The sequence below is a fragment of the Dermacentor albipictus genome, chromosome 7 (assembly GCF_038994185.2).
Source record: "Dermacentor albipictus isolate Rhodes 1998 colony chromosome 7, USDA_Dalb.pri_finalv2, whole genome shotgun sequence".
Taxonomy (NCBI): Eukaryota; Metazoa; Arthropoda; class Arachnida; order Ixodida; family Ixodidae; genus Dermacentor; species Dermacentor albipictus.
Window position 1 is genome coordinate 6287480 of NC_091827.1, and position 19878 is coordinate 6307357.

General features: G+C 43.9%; 1 protein-coding gene across 9 annotated transcripts in view; it reads right to left on the bottom strand.

The window, feature by feature from the left end:
• Window positions 1-11647: 11647 nt before the first annotated feature.
• The window catches only part of LOC135916480 (calpain-B-like), a 147507-nt gene continuing 139276 nt past the window's right edge, over window positions 11648-19878 (bottom strand). For all 9 annotated transcript variants that reach the window (XM_065449871.2, XM_065449868.2, XM_065449861.2 and 6 more), the window contains one exon: window positions 11648-13226. In XM_065449871.2, the coding sequence (XP_065305943.2) occupies window positions 13200-13226 (27 nt within the window). In that variant the 3' untranslated portion in view covers window positions 11648-13199. The remainder of the gene's footprint in view (window positions 13227-19878) is intronic.

The window sequence follows — 19878 nt, forward strand, 5'->3', positions numbered from 1 at the left end:
TCCAGGAACTTACTTACTTACTTGTATATCCTCTGCCATGCACATAAGCGAACATATGCAATTAGCGTAATCACTCAACGGCAATATTAAAACAAAAGATTATGAACACTATCTTTCAAAAAGAAGAGAATGCTGACAATTTGATAATTTCAGCTCATGCGCAGAAATTATCACTTTATTGGACAGTGCATTATACGGTTTGCTAACGCATGCATAACCATCCCTGGAGATCCAGTCTCCTTATATAATCAGGCGAGTTAACTCGCACCCGTTTCTGCTTAAGCTTATCGTTTCTCCAAAACGGGGAGTGCAGCTCATTTTTGGCTATTGTGGGGATGCGCGACCCTCGCGCCTCCCCTGATGTTTTTCCCGCATAGCGCGTCTCCTGTAGTGCGGCTTCGCCGCACATGCGGCGGTCGGAATGGTACAGGCGCAGTCCGAGAGATGGCGCGAGTGTTGCGCTGCTAACGCCGCGAGGTTACTTGGGCGCCGAAAGGAAGGCGCTTGCTCTCGTGGGGTTCGAGACAGCCAGCGGGACAGACGTGCTGCACGTGCAGCAGCTCGCTTCCCCGGCGGGTCGCCGAACAGCGCGGACATTCCGCGCGCGCGGCGACCGATGCATCTGCGAGACCGCCTTCGAACGCGCCACGATTCGCGTGACCGTACACGCGAGCGACCAGGCGCTGGGATCCAGCATGGGGCGAACATATTCGCTCGCGAGGTCGCGGTGAGTCGGACTTCTAGATTTGTCGCGCGCCCATCGGCATGTTTTGTGGATAGCAACTCGGCTAGCAGGCATTGATGTATGAAAGGTGCAATAAATGCCCTTGTGATTGTTTGCACTACTGTGTTGTCGTTCCTTTGTCCCAAGAGTACGGTGTGAGAATCCCCACAGCCAGACCCCACACTATGAAGAGACAAAAAACCGTGGGTGTCGTTCTTTCCCAATTGGTTACAGTGTTCCCGCAGCCTCCTTCCGACATCTGCCTGTGTGACCTACGTAGCCTTTTCCGCCTGCAAGGCATTCAACATACTACTTAGTGTGCTTTTTAAAGCAAAGCGTTATTTGCCTCCTCCTTCGACTTTCCCACTGCTGCTGCTGCTGTGACCGGCGTTACAGCATACTGTAACGCCGGCCGCGTCAAAACGTAGTTGAGATGCACGCCATGTCACAAAACATAAAAGGCATGCGCTGTCGGTGTTTTGTTTCATGACATTTGTTTACGAGCTGTCATTCTCCAAATGTCGAGGAATAATTTTGTAAAGAATACAAGACAATGTGTGCGCCACGTGGAGGGCTTCTGTGGTTGTGGCTCAGACTGATTATTACGACACCCGCGGCGTCGACACATAGAGAAAGAGATTCAACTTTCTCTGTAGTCGACACCGGATTTTCTGCGACACGAGGCCCTTAACGCTATCGCGTTAGTACACGACAGGAGTGTGGCACAAGGGAAAGACGACCAGAGAAGCTCGTGTCAAGAGTTACGCGGCGTCGCATCTGCACAACGCTCTCTGGACGCCGTAACTATATATAGGCGTGACCCCTCACAAATGCTGTGCAGGAGCCGCCGCGCTTGTCTCCGTGCTCACCCGCAACAGCGACGACAGTAGAGGGAGGATGTGGGGAGAATATTAGCGGGGGAATATATATAGAGAGAGAGGAGGAGGAGGAGGCACTTTTGTGGGCTACAACGCTACAACCCAGAATGACGCCGAAGCGTGCACTTACTGCCGACGAGACGAAGATTCGCATAAAGCGTCGAGCGGAGCAGGCAAGGTAAAGCTATGTTCACACTACGGTCGTAACGCGCGTAACAACTCTTTCGGCGTATCGAACGTAACGGCTGTAAAAAAAGTTACGGCAGTTAAGCCGACACCTTTGTTCACATTTACTGCTGCGTAAATTACGGCTTTCACAACAGGCCAATCAAATTTGGAGCTGCAGAATCGACGTGACCAGCAGTCCAATATGGCTCCTGTCAACATGCGAGCGCTGGCCGAGATAGAAGAAATTCACGCTCAAAACAAACTTATAGTCACGTATTCAATCGCACAAAGACGACGAAGGCGACGCAGAAGGGTTTGGGAGCGCGAAGTATTTCTCGACAGGGCCGTGGACGGCGATTTTCACAACCTTTTCGCCAAGCTCCGAGTTGGTGACGCTGTGATGTTTCATAACTTCATGCGCATGTCGCCCCAGCAGTTCCGCTTCCTTGAAAACCTAGTGAGACCACTCATCGAAGTTCGAAGCACGCATCTGCGGCCATCGATTTCCTCGGCGGATAAACCAGATGAACTGAAAACAGTCTCGCAAGGCGCACTGCACAAATTTTCACGAACACAGCCAACCTAATCGTGCGCACGGAATGGCGGAATGGCACTTCCCGCGCCCGGAGCTGTCTGCAGACGGGAGGACGGAAGTGTCGTCACCGGTTGTTGAAAACTGAAAGCTTATCGGTCATTGGCTGTGTTGCAACGGTCGTAATATCACAGTCGTAAATGTTGCCGACCCTTTAACACTCTCACCCACGATTTTTGCGTGAATTGCGCACGTTGGTACCTTTACGTTCGCAGTCTGAACTAGACGCATACGCTTGTTGCGCTTCCGCTTACGTATGTTACGAAAAATCGGCGCCTTACGAACGTAGTCTGAACATAGCATAACATTGCAGATCCCGTTACGACTGTCGTATGCCGTCAATATAACACAGCCAAATAACGTCAATGAACGCAAACAGCAATGAACGCAAACAGCAGACAAAGCTTCGCTTACATCGATTCCCACAGTGCGTGGTATCTGCATATTCTTTCTTTTCACTTATTCCTCTCGCGGGTTGGCTACTCTTGGATATATTAAGCGCTTTTGCATTCGAAGATGAGGTTCTCATCAAACAACACAGCACGATGTAGGAGCCGTCGTGTACTGCTGACTGACTCCAGCGTTGAGACCTGCTGCCTTGTATAATGATGAGAAATGGGCAGCGAAACAATCCGCGACAGCTTGGACTTCTATACTCCTCTAGAGCCAAGCAGGCGAAAACACTCTCCACGTTTATTAGAGCGCTCACGCATGTACTTCCGAAATACCGCTGGCCGGTCGGAGGCGCTCTTTTGCAAGAACGCTACATACGAGTCTTGGTGCCGTTTACAGGGCCCGAAAAAAGCGGAATTCTTCTCCCCACTCCTTAGGCACAGGAATTCTAGATTCTCGGTGCTCGCGATCTTTATATTGTAAGGATTTATGACTTCAGACAGACGAAAACTAGTGGGGATATTTAGAGCGTTTAGGTCTGTATATTGGGGAATGTATATGCGCATACTGCACAAACAAGCTCCGTAAACTCATCTACTCAGTGGCTATGGTGTTGGGCTGCTGAGCACGAGGGCGCAGGATCGAGTCCCAGCCACTGCGACCGCATTTCGATAGGGGCGAAATGCGAAAACACCCGTGGTACTTAGATTTAGGTGCACATTAAAGAACCCCAGGTGGTCGAAATTTCCGCGGAGTCCTCCACTATATATATATGGCGTGCCTCATAATCAGAAAGTGGTTTTGACACGTAAAACCCCATAATTTAATTTTAACGATCGTGTAGACCGAGCGCGTAGAACAGAAACTGGCGCAGCGTCTATACAGATATACATACACAAATCGTATCGCCGTACGTATTGTGATAAAAAAAATATCGCAATAAAAAAAAGTAAAACCGGAACAGGCACGGCTTAGTATGGATTGCGGTTTGACGTCACGGGCTGGCACACCACGTAGCCTTATCTCAGGTCCCTTCCACCCGTGCAATGGGTAGGCCGCGTACGGTGGGGCTGTGGAAGAGCAGCGCGCCTACGAAGAACACTGTCGTGAACAGAAGCGGGAATGTGCGCAGCGACGGGGGGCGGCACCGTAAGATCGTGCCGCAAACGCAAGGCGTATGCACTTGTGGTTGGATCACACCGCCCATCGTATTAGTGGATTATTTCAGCATAGATGTGTCTCGGCCAGACTGAAGGTAGCTCGTGGCGTTTCTCTTGGAAAGGTTCTGCATTCAATGTTACGCAAACATCAGGGTGCCCACGCCGCGTCATCGGTCGTGTACAGACCTCACATTGGCCAAGAACATTTCCAGTGTCCCCACAGAGCCACTGGCCGTATATCAAGCGATCACAAAACGATAGTCACCTTGGTGACCAGATAATAACTCCAAAAAAAAAGCTAACAAAATAAGGTCAAAAATTAAAAAAAAGCATCGAGTATACAATTTAATGAGAGAACAAGAAATCGTGAAAAAACAAACTTCACTGTGGTATGTGTCTTTTATTTGCAATGTAGATATTTATTATCAACATATTTATCCCCATATTTACAGCTCCGCTGGTCATCCACCTTCACAGAGTGGAATGGCTTTGAATTTATTTTTTTAATTTAAAATGTCTGAAATTAAAAAAAATTCTATTTTACGATAGCAAACTATCGGACAACTACACAATGTAAGATTCCATTTCTAGTGCATATTGCAGTAAACGTTCGCTTAGTGATTCAATTAGCAAGCACGGCGTTACGCGCGCACTGGCAAACACGAGCCGATCTCGCCCGATGACCGCGAACACCCGTCATGACGCTGGCGTGACGAGGAGCGGCGGCAGCGTGCGGGGGCGAGCGAAGGCCCTTCGTGCTGCCTCTCGCCTCAACTAGGGTCCCTAGTAGAAGGGCGCGCACGAAGCCACGGGCCATCTCGGCTCGCGAAGCTTTGCGCGCGCACCGCCGATATACCTCCAAGAGTCTATGGCTTTGCCCCGGTACCACGGGGGACGACGCGTTTTGCTCCGTTTTTACCGCCGCTTAAACGTCCGTCCACGCGGGTTCATATATAGCGGCCGATACAGAAGACACTTATTTGTCGCCGGCTGTTGACCCGTGTCACTAGGGCGCAGTGCGTCTTCGGCGCTCTGCCTGTGCGAGTGTAGAGCCTTTCCAACCTCTAGAGTGCGAGGACCACCGGCGAAGGGAGGCCATCTTTACAGTACGTGCCACATGGGACCGCTCTGCGTATACCGCCCAGCCATGAACATATGAAATTCAGTATAAGCTGCAAATGGGTACTTTACTAAAAAACGAATTCGCAGTCACACATTATTATTATTATTATTATTATTATTATTATTATTATTATTATTATTATTATTATTATTATTATTATTATTATTATTATTATTATATGCTTTGGTTATGTGATTTCTTGTCCACCACAGATTGGTCATTGGTTACAGACAAAACCAATGTTAATGACCAAGTAGATGAGTTTAAAGAATTAGTGTTTTACGTTCCAAAACCACTTTCTGATTATGAGGCACGCCGTAGTGGAGGACTCCGGAAATTTCGACCGCCTGAGGTTCTTTAACGTGCTCCTAAATCTAACTACATGGGCGTTTTCGCATTTCGCCCCCATGTAAATGCGGCCGCCGTGGCTGGGGCTCGATCCTGCGCCCTCGTGCTCAGCAGCCCAACACCATAGCCACTGAGTATAGATGAGTTTACGGAGCTTGTTTGTGCAGTATGCGCATATACATTCCCCAATATACAGACTTAAAACGCTCTAAATATCCCCACTAGTTTTCGTCTGTCTGAAGTCATAAATCCTTACAATATAAAGATCGCGAGCACCGAGAATCTAGAATTCCTGTGCCTAAGGAGTGGGGAGAAGAATTCCGCTTTTTTCGGGCCCTGTAAACGGCACCAAGACTCGTATGTAGCGTTCTTGCAAAAGAGCGCCTCCGACCGGCCAGCGGTATTTCGGAAGTACATGCGTGAGCGCTCTAATAAACGTGGAGAGTGTTTTCGCCCGCTTGACTCTAGAGGAGTATAGAAGTCCAAGCTGTCGCGGCATTTTTTTGTTCCCTGCCATATTACATCATTCTTATCTTTGTGCATCTGATCTAGTATTGCTTGTAGCACACATCCCTCTTTGTTTGACGTTTTCTTCTTGCCTGTGCTTACCTACTTATAATGAATTAGTCGAGAATACATCGTCCGTCCATGTGAATGTCTTCTTAATGTGAAAGTAGCTTTTGCGCTATGGTCTCTAAAGTGAATAGGACGATCGCGAAATTTCAGTGCGAGCAAGTGTGTGCGGTCATGTGAACACCTCCTGCGAATTGCCTGTATCCGTGAGAAAACCAAATAATAATCGTCACCCACTAATGCGTGCGTGCGTGGGATCCCAATTCAAAGCAAATTCAAGAACTGAGAAGACGCAATGAGGACCAGCTATCGCTGATCACCCGCAGCACCGCGGCTATACTTGTCCTTAATTTTTTTCAGGGTCTGCACTCATAGTATCTAAGTGACTGACGCACAAATCGAAGCAAGCTGGAAATTAAGCTCTTCTACAAGCCACTATTCCGATTTTCAGTAAAACAGGTGACGGATCCTAGCAATCACGAAAAGTCCGGCTGTATCTTCTCTTCGCCCCTAATTGTTCACAGCGGAAAGCAGAACCTACAGTGCTGCATTTCCGAGTGAAAAACTTGGAGGGTGCTAAAGCTTCGACTTTAAGAGTGGAACGCGATAGCATTAAAAGATCCGCGACTTCTCACGCTTCCTGAAAACTGCAGCTTATGTAACCGTAATGTTTTCCTGGAAACGGTGGCGGCGAACGCTATGCGCAAAGGCTAGCTATCTGGTTCTTTTTTGTTCCCTCCCCTTGGCGGGCGCCGCCGCTGCAGCGGATGCCAGCGTCATCTGGATGGCGTTCCAAGGAACTGAGCGGGGCGCGCCGCTCCTACAGACAGACTTCGAACGCTAGCTGGAAAAGGGGATTGTCTTCGAGCTTTCGCGTAACAGAATTAAATTACAATCCGACGCTATCATGTCTCTAGGTTGTGTGAAAGTCGTACTTTACGAATTTTCTGACGCACTTTGAGAAATTCACTCAGCTCTGTAACGCCTATGCGTGTATCGGGATCGCCGCTGGCGCCGAATTTTCTGCAACACGGGGCCCTTAGCGCAATCGCGTTAAAGGGGCCCTGAGCCACTTTTTATCCAAGTGGAGAAAGGAATTTGAAGTGAAAATATGCTATTTCAGAAATACTTTGCCGCAAAGAGTAGTTCAATGCGTTCAGCAGAAGTGGAGTTATTTCGCAAACACTGCACTCCGCTGTGCTCACGTTCCGTCTTCAAGGCTACGGTGGAGCGGGGCGTGCCCACAACTTTACGCCTTCTAAATGTCACCGTGGCGCGCAGTTCACTTTTTATGTTGGGTCTTAAACGCCACGACTTGCGACTTTGGTGCTTACGGCGCCTTAAACGTGGCCCAAATGCGACTGTCCTCAGCTAGCCGCAGTCAGCTTAGCCCTTGGCTTAGCCAGTGGACTCGTGGCGGCATCTCACGGCGGCCGCGGTATCTACGCTACGTAGCCCATGGCCTCTGAGATTTACCCGCGCGCGCATTTCCACCGCGATGCGCAACGCGCACACCTCGGTGGATCTCGGAGGCCATGCGTAGCCGACCGCAGCTTTAATAGCAGCCGCGTATGGGAATCCGCTTTACTACGTCGACTTCGCGCTCTGCTTGCGCGCTCCACGCACCGCGTACGACAGCAAAAGTTGGTCGAGATGTTCACAGCAGCGTATGCTACCCGCCGTATGCTACCGGACTATGTTATTTCACCTAATTTTACCAAGCCCGAGGGGTGGTTCCGGGTCCCTTTCATTGGCGCTGACTGCGCGGGGGCTCTGAGGCCCGAGCCAACACCTCCTAGACTAGAAGGCCGGAGTGCTCGGCGAGTGACGTCACGGGCAAGAGGCCATCGGCACGCTCGGGGATACGGGTTCAGTGAAGGGATCGCGGCTTGCTTCACCTAGCAGCCGTATGCTTTTATTGACCACTCCGCACGTTTTCTTCAGTCGAAACTGCGGAATAAGCAGCAGGCACCTTACAAAGCATTTATTTAGAGGCAGAGATACAAAACAGCTTTGTAAAGCTTGTGCATGTATTGATGCCAGAAGCTTTTATAGCATCGCGCTTTGTCGTCTTTGTAATGTACGTTTTTTGTGAATTATTATTATTATTTATTATACCCCATACTTCATACATATTACTTCAAGTAAATTGATTCCATAAAAACCTCTCCTCCCGTATTTTGTACTTGTGGTTTTTACGGCACGGCAATGACGAATGTAATGCACTCGATTAGCTTCACAATTGCGTATGAACAATCTTATCGGGGACACAAGTATTTATTACAATCTAGATTATGGTCAAACGAATAATTTCGCTTTCGACGCACTGATTACCGCAGTCCACTAATTTACAACAACTCAAATGAGTTTAGAAATGGGATATAAAACATTTGTGCAGCTATTTACACAAAAACAGCTGCCTTATTGCGCACAGTTTCAGCTTTTCTCTTCCTTGCCTTAGCAAATAATCCAATATTTTGTCATTCAACTTGCAGCAGTAGTTCTTCAATAAAATATTCGTCCTACACAGGTGCCTTAACACAAATTCTGATTTATGTCTATCCTCGCAGGCGGCGAACTCTGAGGAAACATCACTTTCTGTAAATGCACTTGCTGTAATTGAGCAATTAACCTTTCCTTATTTTTCAAAAGTAACTATTTAAAGAAGTTCTGAACATCTTTCCCTGGAGTGCGCTAATACAATGAAGTCTGCACGTGGTAGCGCCCTAATCCAGGCACTCTGGGCTTCTTCATCTTGCGGAAACTTGAATACATTATTTTTCTGCCTTGATTTGTACATGTAATTGCTCCGGCAATTGGGCACGCAGCACTTAATAGGCATATCTTGGCATGGCACTCCACATTCCGGGGCAATGAAAACTCGCGGTACACACAATCGCAAGTACAGCACAAGTGTTGAGACTACATGCACTGGTAACGTCTAGAAAAAAATGTGCGTTCGGAAGCATGCAATAGCATGGCCGAGCATGCCGGGACTTGTTTAACCCCGAAGCTATTCAAGGAGCGGCAGGGCTCCTGGAACTAATTGAATTGTTGTCGCCACTTTCGTCCCCTCGGTCTTCTCCGAATAGCCGGAGTTAACCATTGTATATCTTCCGCGCTTCATTTTCAAAACTGCTGCGCCGCTCGTACCTTCGTAGCACGCTGCACGGAACTTCTATGTTGGCCTCTTGTGCGTGACGTCGCTCAAGGGGAGAGGGTCAGCCAGAAGCGCTTAAGTTCTCTAGAGGGTGTTGCCCGAGCCCCCTCCTGTTTCCCGGCGATACCGATGTCTACCTACCTTCCCCCCCTTAAAGTGTCATTTTCAGAGTGTTCTGCTACCCACGTCATTTGAGATTTCTTTTGATTTGCCTCTACCTCGTAAAATTTTATTGCAGCTAAAAAGCTGCATCATTGTTGGACGGAGGTGCACGGCTTTTCACGTTTAAGCTTTATTTCTGCAAATCCTGACAATACGAGGACAAGCGCATTAAAGCACCAGCGGTGGCTACACCATCCGGATTTTTCACTTCAACCTTTATTTAATTTCCACTGTGAACTCCATACACAGCCCCAATATATGTAAATTATTATGCAGGGTGTTCCAATTATCCCACCGCAAGATTTAAAAATGTGCAAATGCCACGTAGCTGGACAGAAGCAAGGTAATGTTACTTGCCGTCACTTAGAGGTACTCAGATTATTTTTTGCATTCCGGCTAATTACATAATTAGTCTTAATTCATCATCTCAAACTTTATAATACAATGACAAGTGTCAATGAGAAAATTGTAGAGCAACATGACAAACTCCCAATACAGCTTTCTGTTGCTCAATACATGCTACATTAACGTGTTTTTCCTAGTGTGAAGGAAGCCTGCGAATAACGCAAAGTGCCTCGAGTGGCCAGTCGAGCGACAATATTGCGCGTATTCGCGAGCTTCTTTCACACGCAATAACTGTGACATAAAAATGAGAGGGCGAAATAGCTGCGAAGTCACGAAACCTGCTGTTAGTGCTCCCTCCATACCATTATCAAAGTGATGGGCTGTCTTTTTGGGTTTGCGACAGGCAAAGCAGTTGCTTTCAATCAGTTTATTTGAGGGCGCTGCTTTATGATGCGTTTAGGAACGCAGACATGATATTTTTCATATTTCATGGACTTTCTTTACCAGTGGGAAAAATTAGGGCGCAATTAGTATGTCGCTGAAAATACCACAGTTAGATGTCATTTGGGGGTGCCTGCAAATGCCTCACTGACATTTTGATAATTAGGACAGTACTTGCCTAGTTAGAAAATTAATCACAATGATGGTTTTCTTTGAGTAAGGCAATTGCTTTATTTTTTAAAATCATGGTGCATGGTATTTGGGACAGCCTGTATTACTGGACTCAGTAATTGAAATGAGGCTAAGCCGGATTCACTCGAAATCATAATCAATAGCAATCATGCGCCGCAGCGCTTATACTCAGACTCGCAAAAAAAGAAAAAGAAAGAGGCTGTAGTTTCTTGGGAAAGGCGAAGCAGTAATAGTGAGAGTGAAGTATAAGACAATTATACGAAGGAAGATGACACCACCGCGAGACGCCCGAGAGGCCTGAAGCCAGAGGACCGGCCTTCATCCCAGTGAGGAAGGCTGGTCCTTCGGCCGAAACAACAGGCAGAACACGTGCCATAACGTCTTTTTTCTTTTTTGAATATATATATATATATATATATATATATATATATATATATATATATATATATATATATATATATATATATATATATATATATATATATATATATATATATATATATATATGAGGTTCCAAAAGCTGCGATGGAAAATTAATGAGCCGAAGACAAACATAATGTTCAATTGTCTTACAAGAGACCACGGATTCATGATTGGCAGTCAGTATAATCTGTGCAGAACTATGATTATGTGGGTCAATTAGTCACAGGGAACCTGGATGAGAAGGACATTTATAGAAGAAAAGTGGTTTGGAGTGCATACGGCAGGCATTACTAAGTCATGACCGGCACCTTACTGCTATTCTTGAAAAGTCTACAATCATTGCATTCTACTGGCACTAAAATATGGGGCAGAAACTTCGAAGTTAGCAAAGAAGCTTGAGAAGAAGTAAGGACCGTGCAATGAGCAACGGAACAAAAATTGATCGGTGTAATGTTAAGGCACAGGAAGACAATTGTGTGCACCAGAGAAAAAATTGGAGTAGCCGATATTCTAGTCAAGATGAAAAAGAAGACATAGATTTCAGCAAGCCATGCAATGTGTAGAGCAGATAACCAGTGGTCAATTATAGTTACAGGATGGGTGCAAAGAAATTGAAAGTGCAGTCGAGGATGGCCGAGCAATAGGTGACGGGACAAAATGAGGAAATTTGCAGGCACAAGATGGAATCAGCTGTCGTATGACAGGGGTGATTGGAGATCGCTGGGAGAGGCCCTTATCCTCCAGCAAGACCTAGATAAGCTGATGATAATGATTAGTGTCAGTATGACCTAGGTATATAGTGGCTAAAGCTACACCACAATGACAAATTTTTGTTATGCAATTCACAAATTAATTAATGAACACTCACTATTCCTGAAACCTTACAGCTTTGTCAACCTAAAACAAGCTCCCACCAAAAGGGGAATAATAAAGAATAAAGCATACGAGCACAGAGAGCCAAGAAGGTGTGTTCGGGTTCTTTATTATTTTGATCAACAATAAAGCGCTTCTGAATATTGTTAGAACAAAAAGTGCACAACAGTCACAAAAACAAATGTCTGGAAGATTGCAACTTACAATGGCTGCCTCAACAGGCATAACGATACATAACAAAACAAGGGACAGGCAGGTTAATATAAGAAAAAGGAGTACCGCCATCAAACAGGGACATAGAAATACAGTGCACCTGATTTACTTAGATCGACAAGAAAATCTAATCTCTCAATTGTGTTCAATACGTAATTTTATTGATGTTCAATACGTAATCCTAAACAATTGTTTTAAAGACAACATAGAGTGCTGTCCATATCACTGCCTCGGCCAGTGATATGGCTCCACAGCATTTTGATTACAACCAACAAGGTTGACAGATAACTTTATGTTGATAGTCCATTTAAAGATGAATAAGAGGGAAAAGCAAGAGCATCTTATACATAAAAGATGTCTCTACTTCAGATGCATCTGTATTTTATACATTTAATGCGTCAAGATACTTAAACACATCCACCAAGATCCATGCACACTTACAAGGATATAACGTAACAAGACATGAAGGGAAAATAAGAGTTCCCCTTCCCGAGAGTGAACGGGGCACTTCTCAGAAGTGCTTTGAAAAATGTGCTGCTATTCCGGCCTTTCTGTTGCCAAAAAAATAAAGACAGCAAACTCAGCCAATGTTGCATATTAGAAAATAATAATAAAGTTACATCACTTATGCAAAGTGCAGTCAAAACTCAATATAATGAAGTCATACATCCAACCAAAAGCTTCAAAAGTAATGAAATTTGTTATACAATATGTAGCGGGGCTTCTGCATTTCAGTATATATATTAGACTATTTCACTGCTTCCTCGAACTCTTCTGATGGCCAATACTTCGTAAGTAAGAGTATATGAATAAAATCCCAAAAGAAATATTGGGGCATAAAACACACACCTCCAAAGGGGCTAAGCTGGGCAAATGAAAGCAACATTCACTAAATTGTGAATTTTGTTGATAGACTTCATTATAACAAAGTTAAACTGGATAATGCTGAAAGCACAGTTAAGTGTCATAGACATCCCGAAGAAACGAAGAACATTGCCCCAGATGGATCCCGATTAGGGAGCGCAGACGACATTATTGACATGCTCAACATGGATAAAGACAATCACAGTGCATACGGTAAAAATGCAAGGCTTTCAGCTTCTAATGGTTGTCTTAGCAAGATGACTAGTTGTGAGCATCCAAAGCAGCACTTAATAGCATTTACGTCAAGCTACAAAAGTCGACCCCCGAAACTAAGCTGCTGTATGACGTCATTTTTGGTACACAATGCTAGCAGCACCGACACTTTGCAGAAGCTATGCATGACAGGGAGCACGAGTTTTTAAAGCCTTGCATTACAAGAGCAGTCCACTTGTATTAAGGCAAAGACCCAAAAGAGATGTTGGAAGTGACGGGAGTTGGCAGTTTGTTGGCTGGGATTCCCCAAGGAGACATATCAAAGATTGTCACGTGTCAGTTGCATCCGGTATCCTATGCATACATCGTGTTCTCCAGCCACTGCGGGAAAGATGGCAGTTATGAAATCATGTATCAGAGATGAAACATGGTAAAACAGTATTAATTTTGACCTCATTCAAACAGAAAAAACAAAACAAAAAAAAGAACAGAATTCTTTGTCTCCTTCATAAAATTTTTATTTTCACCTCACAAAAATTTGAACATTTTGATATTATTGCTTATAAATGGCACAAATGGCACCTTCAGATATTCACCTGTGTGCAACTCAAGACGCACAGTGCTTATTCATCCAGATGATGATGAGATGCCATAGCACTACAATGCTCAGGCAGATTGCACACTTATGAAAAATCAAGAGATACAAAATATAACTTGTGCTCAAATTGTTTCAAATTGTTTCATTCTACGTTCAAATATAAAAGAACCGCAGTCAATAAAGTACAGCAACTACATTCAAAACCTTAATGGGGGGCGTAGCTTTCAACATCAACTATCTTATTTAGTCGTGGATTTTAATGAACATTTGGAGATGTAGTGGTAATGTTTCTGTGAGGTTATCATAGAAATTTCTGAAGTTATATCTCAACGTCTTTGTTTACAAATTTCTTCTCTTTTGGGCTTGACCAAAGCCTGAACAACTTGCAGAATGTGATAGTAGACTCGCTCGAAGCACTGTGCATTCCAGAATGAATGGTTGAGGGCATGAGATTCTTAGATTTTTTTATTTACAACATGATTATCTTAGTTCTCATTTGTTATGAGGTGACCATATATCAGGCATCTAGACTGAACAAATAGTTGAATCATTAATTCAGGAAAACTGACACTGGATAAGCTAGAGTGTCATGCCCTGAACGGCATTTTGTCTTTAGTGTTTTGCTAGCCTTTTTCTTCCCAATACATCCTTCTCAGTTGCTCTGTGAAGAACGTGTTGGCCAGGTTGCAGACCAAACGTTGCACAATTTCCTACAAAAGCACAGCGCGACCTGATGACCAGATGGCTAAATGAAGGCTTTCAGCAGCACTTTCATTTTTTTTTTTTTCCACGACAATGGCTGAGGAGCTAGCTGCACATTAGAAAGGCACTGTTACACGGGCAGCAATGTAGCTCAAACATGCATGCCTTGCAAGCCAGTACTTATGTGAAGGTTTACCCTGCGCTTTTGCATCTTAATGTTTGCACTAGCTACCATATTTTGAGAACATTGTAGTGTAGAAGCATTTTCTCCTTTGCACATTCACCTTGTGAGGGCCTGGAGAGCCTAAGAAATGCAGTGGAATAGTGGAATGCAGTGAAAAAACTGCAGCACATCTTCAAACTGCTGGTGAATGCTCAGAATCAATCCCTAGCATGGCCGTTGCAAAACTATTTTCCAACATCAGGATTCTGGCAGTAAGGTGTGATGATGCTGAAAACCACCTTCGCACATCAGATTTGTTATTTTTTAGAATCCCAGACAAGCATGGTGAATTGTGGAAGCAATTAGAGACCCAAGTAATTTCCTTCTGTGCCCAAAAGCTTGATATTGCTGTCGTTGGCTCTGACATCGAGCGCGCACATAGGCTGAGGTGTTTTCAACAAGGCAAAAACTACCCTATTATAGCTAAGCTTACAAACTCTAAAGATAAATATAAGATTCCTTCTGTCACTTCCAAACAGAAAGGATCATCATTCTCGGTCAGCAAAGATTTTTCTGAGCAAATACAAACAGCTTGGCGGAAACTTTACTCATACGCTCAGCAGTTGAACACCCCATTCAAAATTTGCTTCAACAAACTGCACATTGATAACAAACAATACATTTGTGAAGCTGACCATGACTCCGTCATTGAAGTCAAGCCATAGCAATTAGAACGACCTTCAGGACAGTTTTCATTGCTCTCCTTGCCACGTGCCCATAGTACTGTTGCTAAAACAGTTTTGCTGTCCTACCATAATGTGTCTTGTGATGGTAGCTAACGTTCGAAGTTATCTTCCAAAAAAAGACAGCGCATGCGCTAAACAAGGATCACTCAGCTGATATCACCGTTTTTACTGAATCGTGGCTATCTCCCGAAGTGAAAGATATTCAACTAGTTCCTGATGATAAATCCTACACAGTTCATAGACTTGATAGGGCTGGTAGGTGTGGCGGTGGGGTTCTGGTCCTTGTGAAAACGAACTTGGCTTCGATTCCTGTCGCAATAAACACCCAACATGAAATTCTCTGCATTGCCATATCCCTTGCTTCATGATCTGTTTTACTCCTTTCATGCTACCATACGCCTGACTGCAATATTTCATTTATTAATCAGCTTTATACAGTTCTATTAGCCTTGCAGTCATGCTTTCCTAAAACAAATTTATTATTATTTCGGGATTTCACCTTTCCTGACATTGACTGGTCTAGTCTTACTGGAACGAGTGGCCAATCGAAAGATTTCTTAGATCTCGCTCTTCTGTTTAACCTCTGCCAAATAATCACAGTTCCAACTCGTCGCTCTAACACTCTCAACCCTGTTCTAGTTTCGAATCCTGATACGATTCAATCACCGCAGTGCATAAAAGGGCATAGTGGTCATCATGACTCATCATGACATCATGACTCATCATGACATAGTGGTCATCATCATGACCCATCATGACTCCCAGCCGCCAACTTCAGACAAAGTTCATATGCGACTACAAAAGAGCCAATTTTACGACAATCAATGCAGAACTTGATAAATTCTATCACCATTTCTCCCAATCAGCATATTTCAGGTCTGTACATGAAAACTGGTCACCATATAAGCAGAAAAATCTTGCTCTTATAGATGCTGATGTACCATTATTTCATATAAACGGTGATGTCAGCAGGCCCTGGTTCTTGAATGAAGAAGTGTACAGAAAAGAAAGAAGCATCTGTTCCGAGATGCTAAACGAATAAATTCTAATGATAAATGGCAAAAATACTTTTTGAGTGCTTACACCAGTATGTGATTGGAATAAAGCATTCAAAACGAAAATTATATCCCCAGGAAATGCTGAATGTACTTCGCAATAACCCTAAAAGAAATCTGGAATTTACTTTTGCTGAAAAACAGTGCACTCATCAACATTCCCCAAACTAATCCTGATGGATCCCCAGTTTCTTCTGAATTCCAATGTGATGTTATGAACTCCTACTTTAGTTTTGTTTTTATTCTCAAAACCTCACTTCCCTTAAACTCCCTACCTGATTATAGTTTTGTCCAAATGGATCCTGTACTAATTACCAATGAAGGAATTATGAAACTTATTGAGCAGCTCAAGGTACACAGTGCCCCGGGTCCTGATAATATTCCATCAAAAGTATTAAAGAGTACTACACTGGTTTCCAGCAAAACTTTACAAATAATTTTTACACAATCAATTTCTGATAGTTCTGTTTCTAAGGACTGGAAAAATCAGTAAAGTTGTTCCTGTTTTTAATTAAATCTGGTAATCATTCTGACCACTCTGATTATCGCCCAATATCACTGACCTGCATCGCTTGCAAACTCTTAAAAGCAGATTATATATTCAAATATCGCATCCCACCTTGATAAAAACTCATTTTTCTTTTCCAAACAATATAGGTTCCGGAAAGGTCTGTTTTGTGACACACAAGTGTTTGAATTTACTACTGATCTTCACCTCAACATGGATTCTTCTTTTCAGACAGACATATCTATCTCAATTTCACTAAAGCCTTCGACTGCATAACCCATATTTGTTTATTGACAAAACTTTCTCAACTTCACCTTGACCCTCTAATATTATCATGGATTAAGTGCTTTCCGACTAATCGTTCGCAGTTCACTGTTACTGAAAATCAGGAGTGTAAAACTTGCGACATAATGTCAGGCGTTCCCCAAGGATCAGGTTCTGGGTCTTCTCTTGTTTTTCATACCGTATTTACTTGCATAATGGTCGCACTCGTGTAATGATTGCACCCTGAACTTGTCGCAGCGATATGTCGTGTGTGAAGTCTAGCTAATAATGATCGCACTTACCATCTGTCTAATGCTAAGCGAACAACTCTTCAAGACAAACCAAGCGGTCTGCGCGCACCAAACATTCTTAAGCAGATGCCCCACTTCATTCCTTTCTACACTTTCCTTACTTCCATGACAAAAAAAAAAGCTACAACCAAACTTGCCTTTATTATGTGTAGGCTTTATAATGGTTGTGGTCAACAACAACAACAACAACAAAAAAGGTGCTTTTCGATTCTTCTCGTCTGCACTCGCGGGCACGCAACAAATCGCGAGTGGCAACGATAGTAGCCACGTTTACAGTGATACGTTGGAAGTGTACCCTATTCATATGCCGATGCTTGTAACACACCTAAGATATTCACCCACCCTTGACGGAAACGTGCCGTATTAGAATAGTAGTGAAGACAAATGCTGCAGTTTCCGCAGCATGCCCGCCATGTGTTTTATGTCACTGGCAGCTAAGCAGGCCCATCTGTTTCTGTCCCCTCAAAGTAGACATGGCTACATTATTGCCGCAAACTTGCTAATATTAATAATATTATTCATTACTGATATGGAAGAAACTGTTTCAATGCATGTAATGTACTCACGAGAAGAAAAAAAAATCGTGTTCGGCTTCTTCTGCCTGCCGTCATTCTTGTTTTGGTGTCCTGCACTACATACAGCGGCAGCTGCCTATTTGTTGACCTGTTGTCATCCAGCAGCAAACGCGGGATGAACAAAAATGTTCTTTTCACGGGAAATTTAACCTGCGTAATGATTGCACCTCTGAATTTGCATCCATTTTCTTGACAAAAAGTGCGATCATTATGCCAATAAATATGGTATTTATAAATGATCTTCCAAATAAACTCTCTTCTACTATACGTCTTCTTGCAGATGACTGCGTCCTTTATCGAAGAATTGCTTCCAGCAGTGATCAGTCTAAACTTCAGGATGACTTGCATAAAATTGAGAATTGGTGCACTATCACTACCCTATTGTATATGAGGAACATAAGGATATCTATCCGGCTAAGGATATCTATTCTTATTCCCTCAATTTAGTTAGTATTGAGCGAGTTGATTCTTATCAATATCTTGGAGTAACGATCACTAACAACTTATCCTGGTCAGAACACATACTCAAGCTCACTGCTGATACCTCAAGTCACTCGGCTTCATCAGATGATCCCTCGCTCTTTCTCAACCTTACATTCATCCTAGTCTACGAAAGTTTCATCTGCACCAGACTTGAGTATGCATACTCCATCTGGAGCCCCCATCAAGCTTCTTTAATTAACGCATTAGAAGTAATTCAGAGCCAAGCCTCACGGTATAGCACTTCTAAATATGACAGTATTATGTATTACCAATATCAAATCATCCCTTCGTCTTCCATCTTTAGCAGTGCGTCACAGTATCACTTGTCTTTCTCTTTTCCACAAAATATATACTATTCATGGTGTTCTACTGCTGCCTCCTAATCGTACTTCCCGCCGTCTTTTCAATTCTTATAGTTTACAATGTCTCCACGGATCTACAAAATCCTTTAATTAATCTTTTCTACCATGCACTATTGAAGACTGGAACAAACTTCCTGTGTCTATTGTCAATGAGAGAAATCCCTCAAAATTCAAGGATGGCCTTGCAGCCCTTTTTATTACTTAAATGCTTTGCTGTGATTTTTGTCTTTCCCTCAGGAAGAAAGGAGTACAACTTTATTAAAACACGAGTCAATGAACGTCAGGGGAGAAATCTCTCCCCCATCGCCCCTCAACAATATCTTTTCTGTGTATGGTTCTTGTTATAGTAGATCTTTTAAGTCCGTCTTTTTTTTTTCTTCTTGTTCACTGTCGTTATTTATGTCATATCATGCACTGCGATGTTTCCTGCTGCCCCCCCTCCCCCACGTAATTCGGGGTCTTTAAGGGAAAATAAATTATGATGATGATGATGATGATGAATGTTTGAACATTGTTCATACACTTTGGGTGTGAACAAATTTAAATAATCAAGCCGAAAAAAGCGAGAAAGTCCCGACCTGCACAGTAGCTCCAGAAACCGTGACCAAGAAAAATAACAAAAGTAACTAAATAAATAAAATAACAGCTTGACTTCGGTGCTCTATGTGCTTGGTCGCGGAGCCCGAGGTGCCGATGTGCAATATGCCACGGTTTCGATGAGTTAGTGCGCAATGTGTTCGATCGCCAAATTCGAGGGGCCAATGTGCAAGATGCTTAAAACCGTGAGTTGGAGGAGCCCGTGTGCGATGTTCTTGTTTGCCGATGCGCGAAATGCTTAGCCATGGGTCTGAGACATCCAATAACAGAGGGGTCAGCCACGCTTGTGCAATGTCTGCGTCGCACCTGTTTCAACACTCATCGAGATCACAGTGGTTTAGACGTTGAGAGCTCACGAAGTGAAATGAGCAGATGACACCCCCCAGAGCGAGCGCCGGGCCAATGGCAAACCGCGCTGGAGCCACGTGGCGGGTGCAGCCAATCAGAGACTCTAGAACGACCTTCAATAATTTGCTTTTTGTGCGCATGTTTCTGAAATGAGGAGAAAGATGAAGCGACAGATTTGAAAACGGAGAAATCTGCGTTCTGAAAAGACCAAGATGACAGCGCTCGGTTGTGCTGTTCTGGAGATATTGTGGCTTTAAAAACGCTGTTCTTTCGTGATTTCTGTGAATTTTTTCATCACCTTGGCTGAGACAACAAATTTTG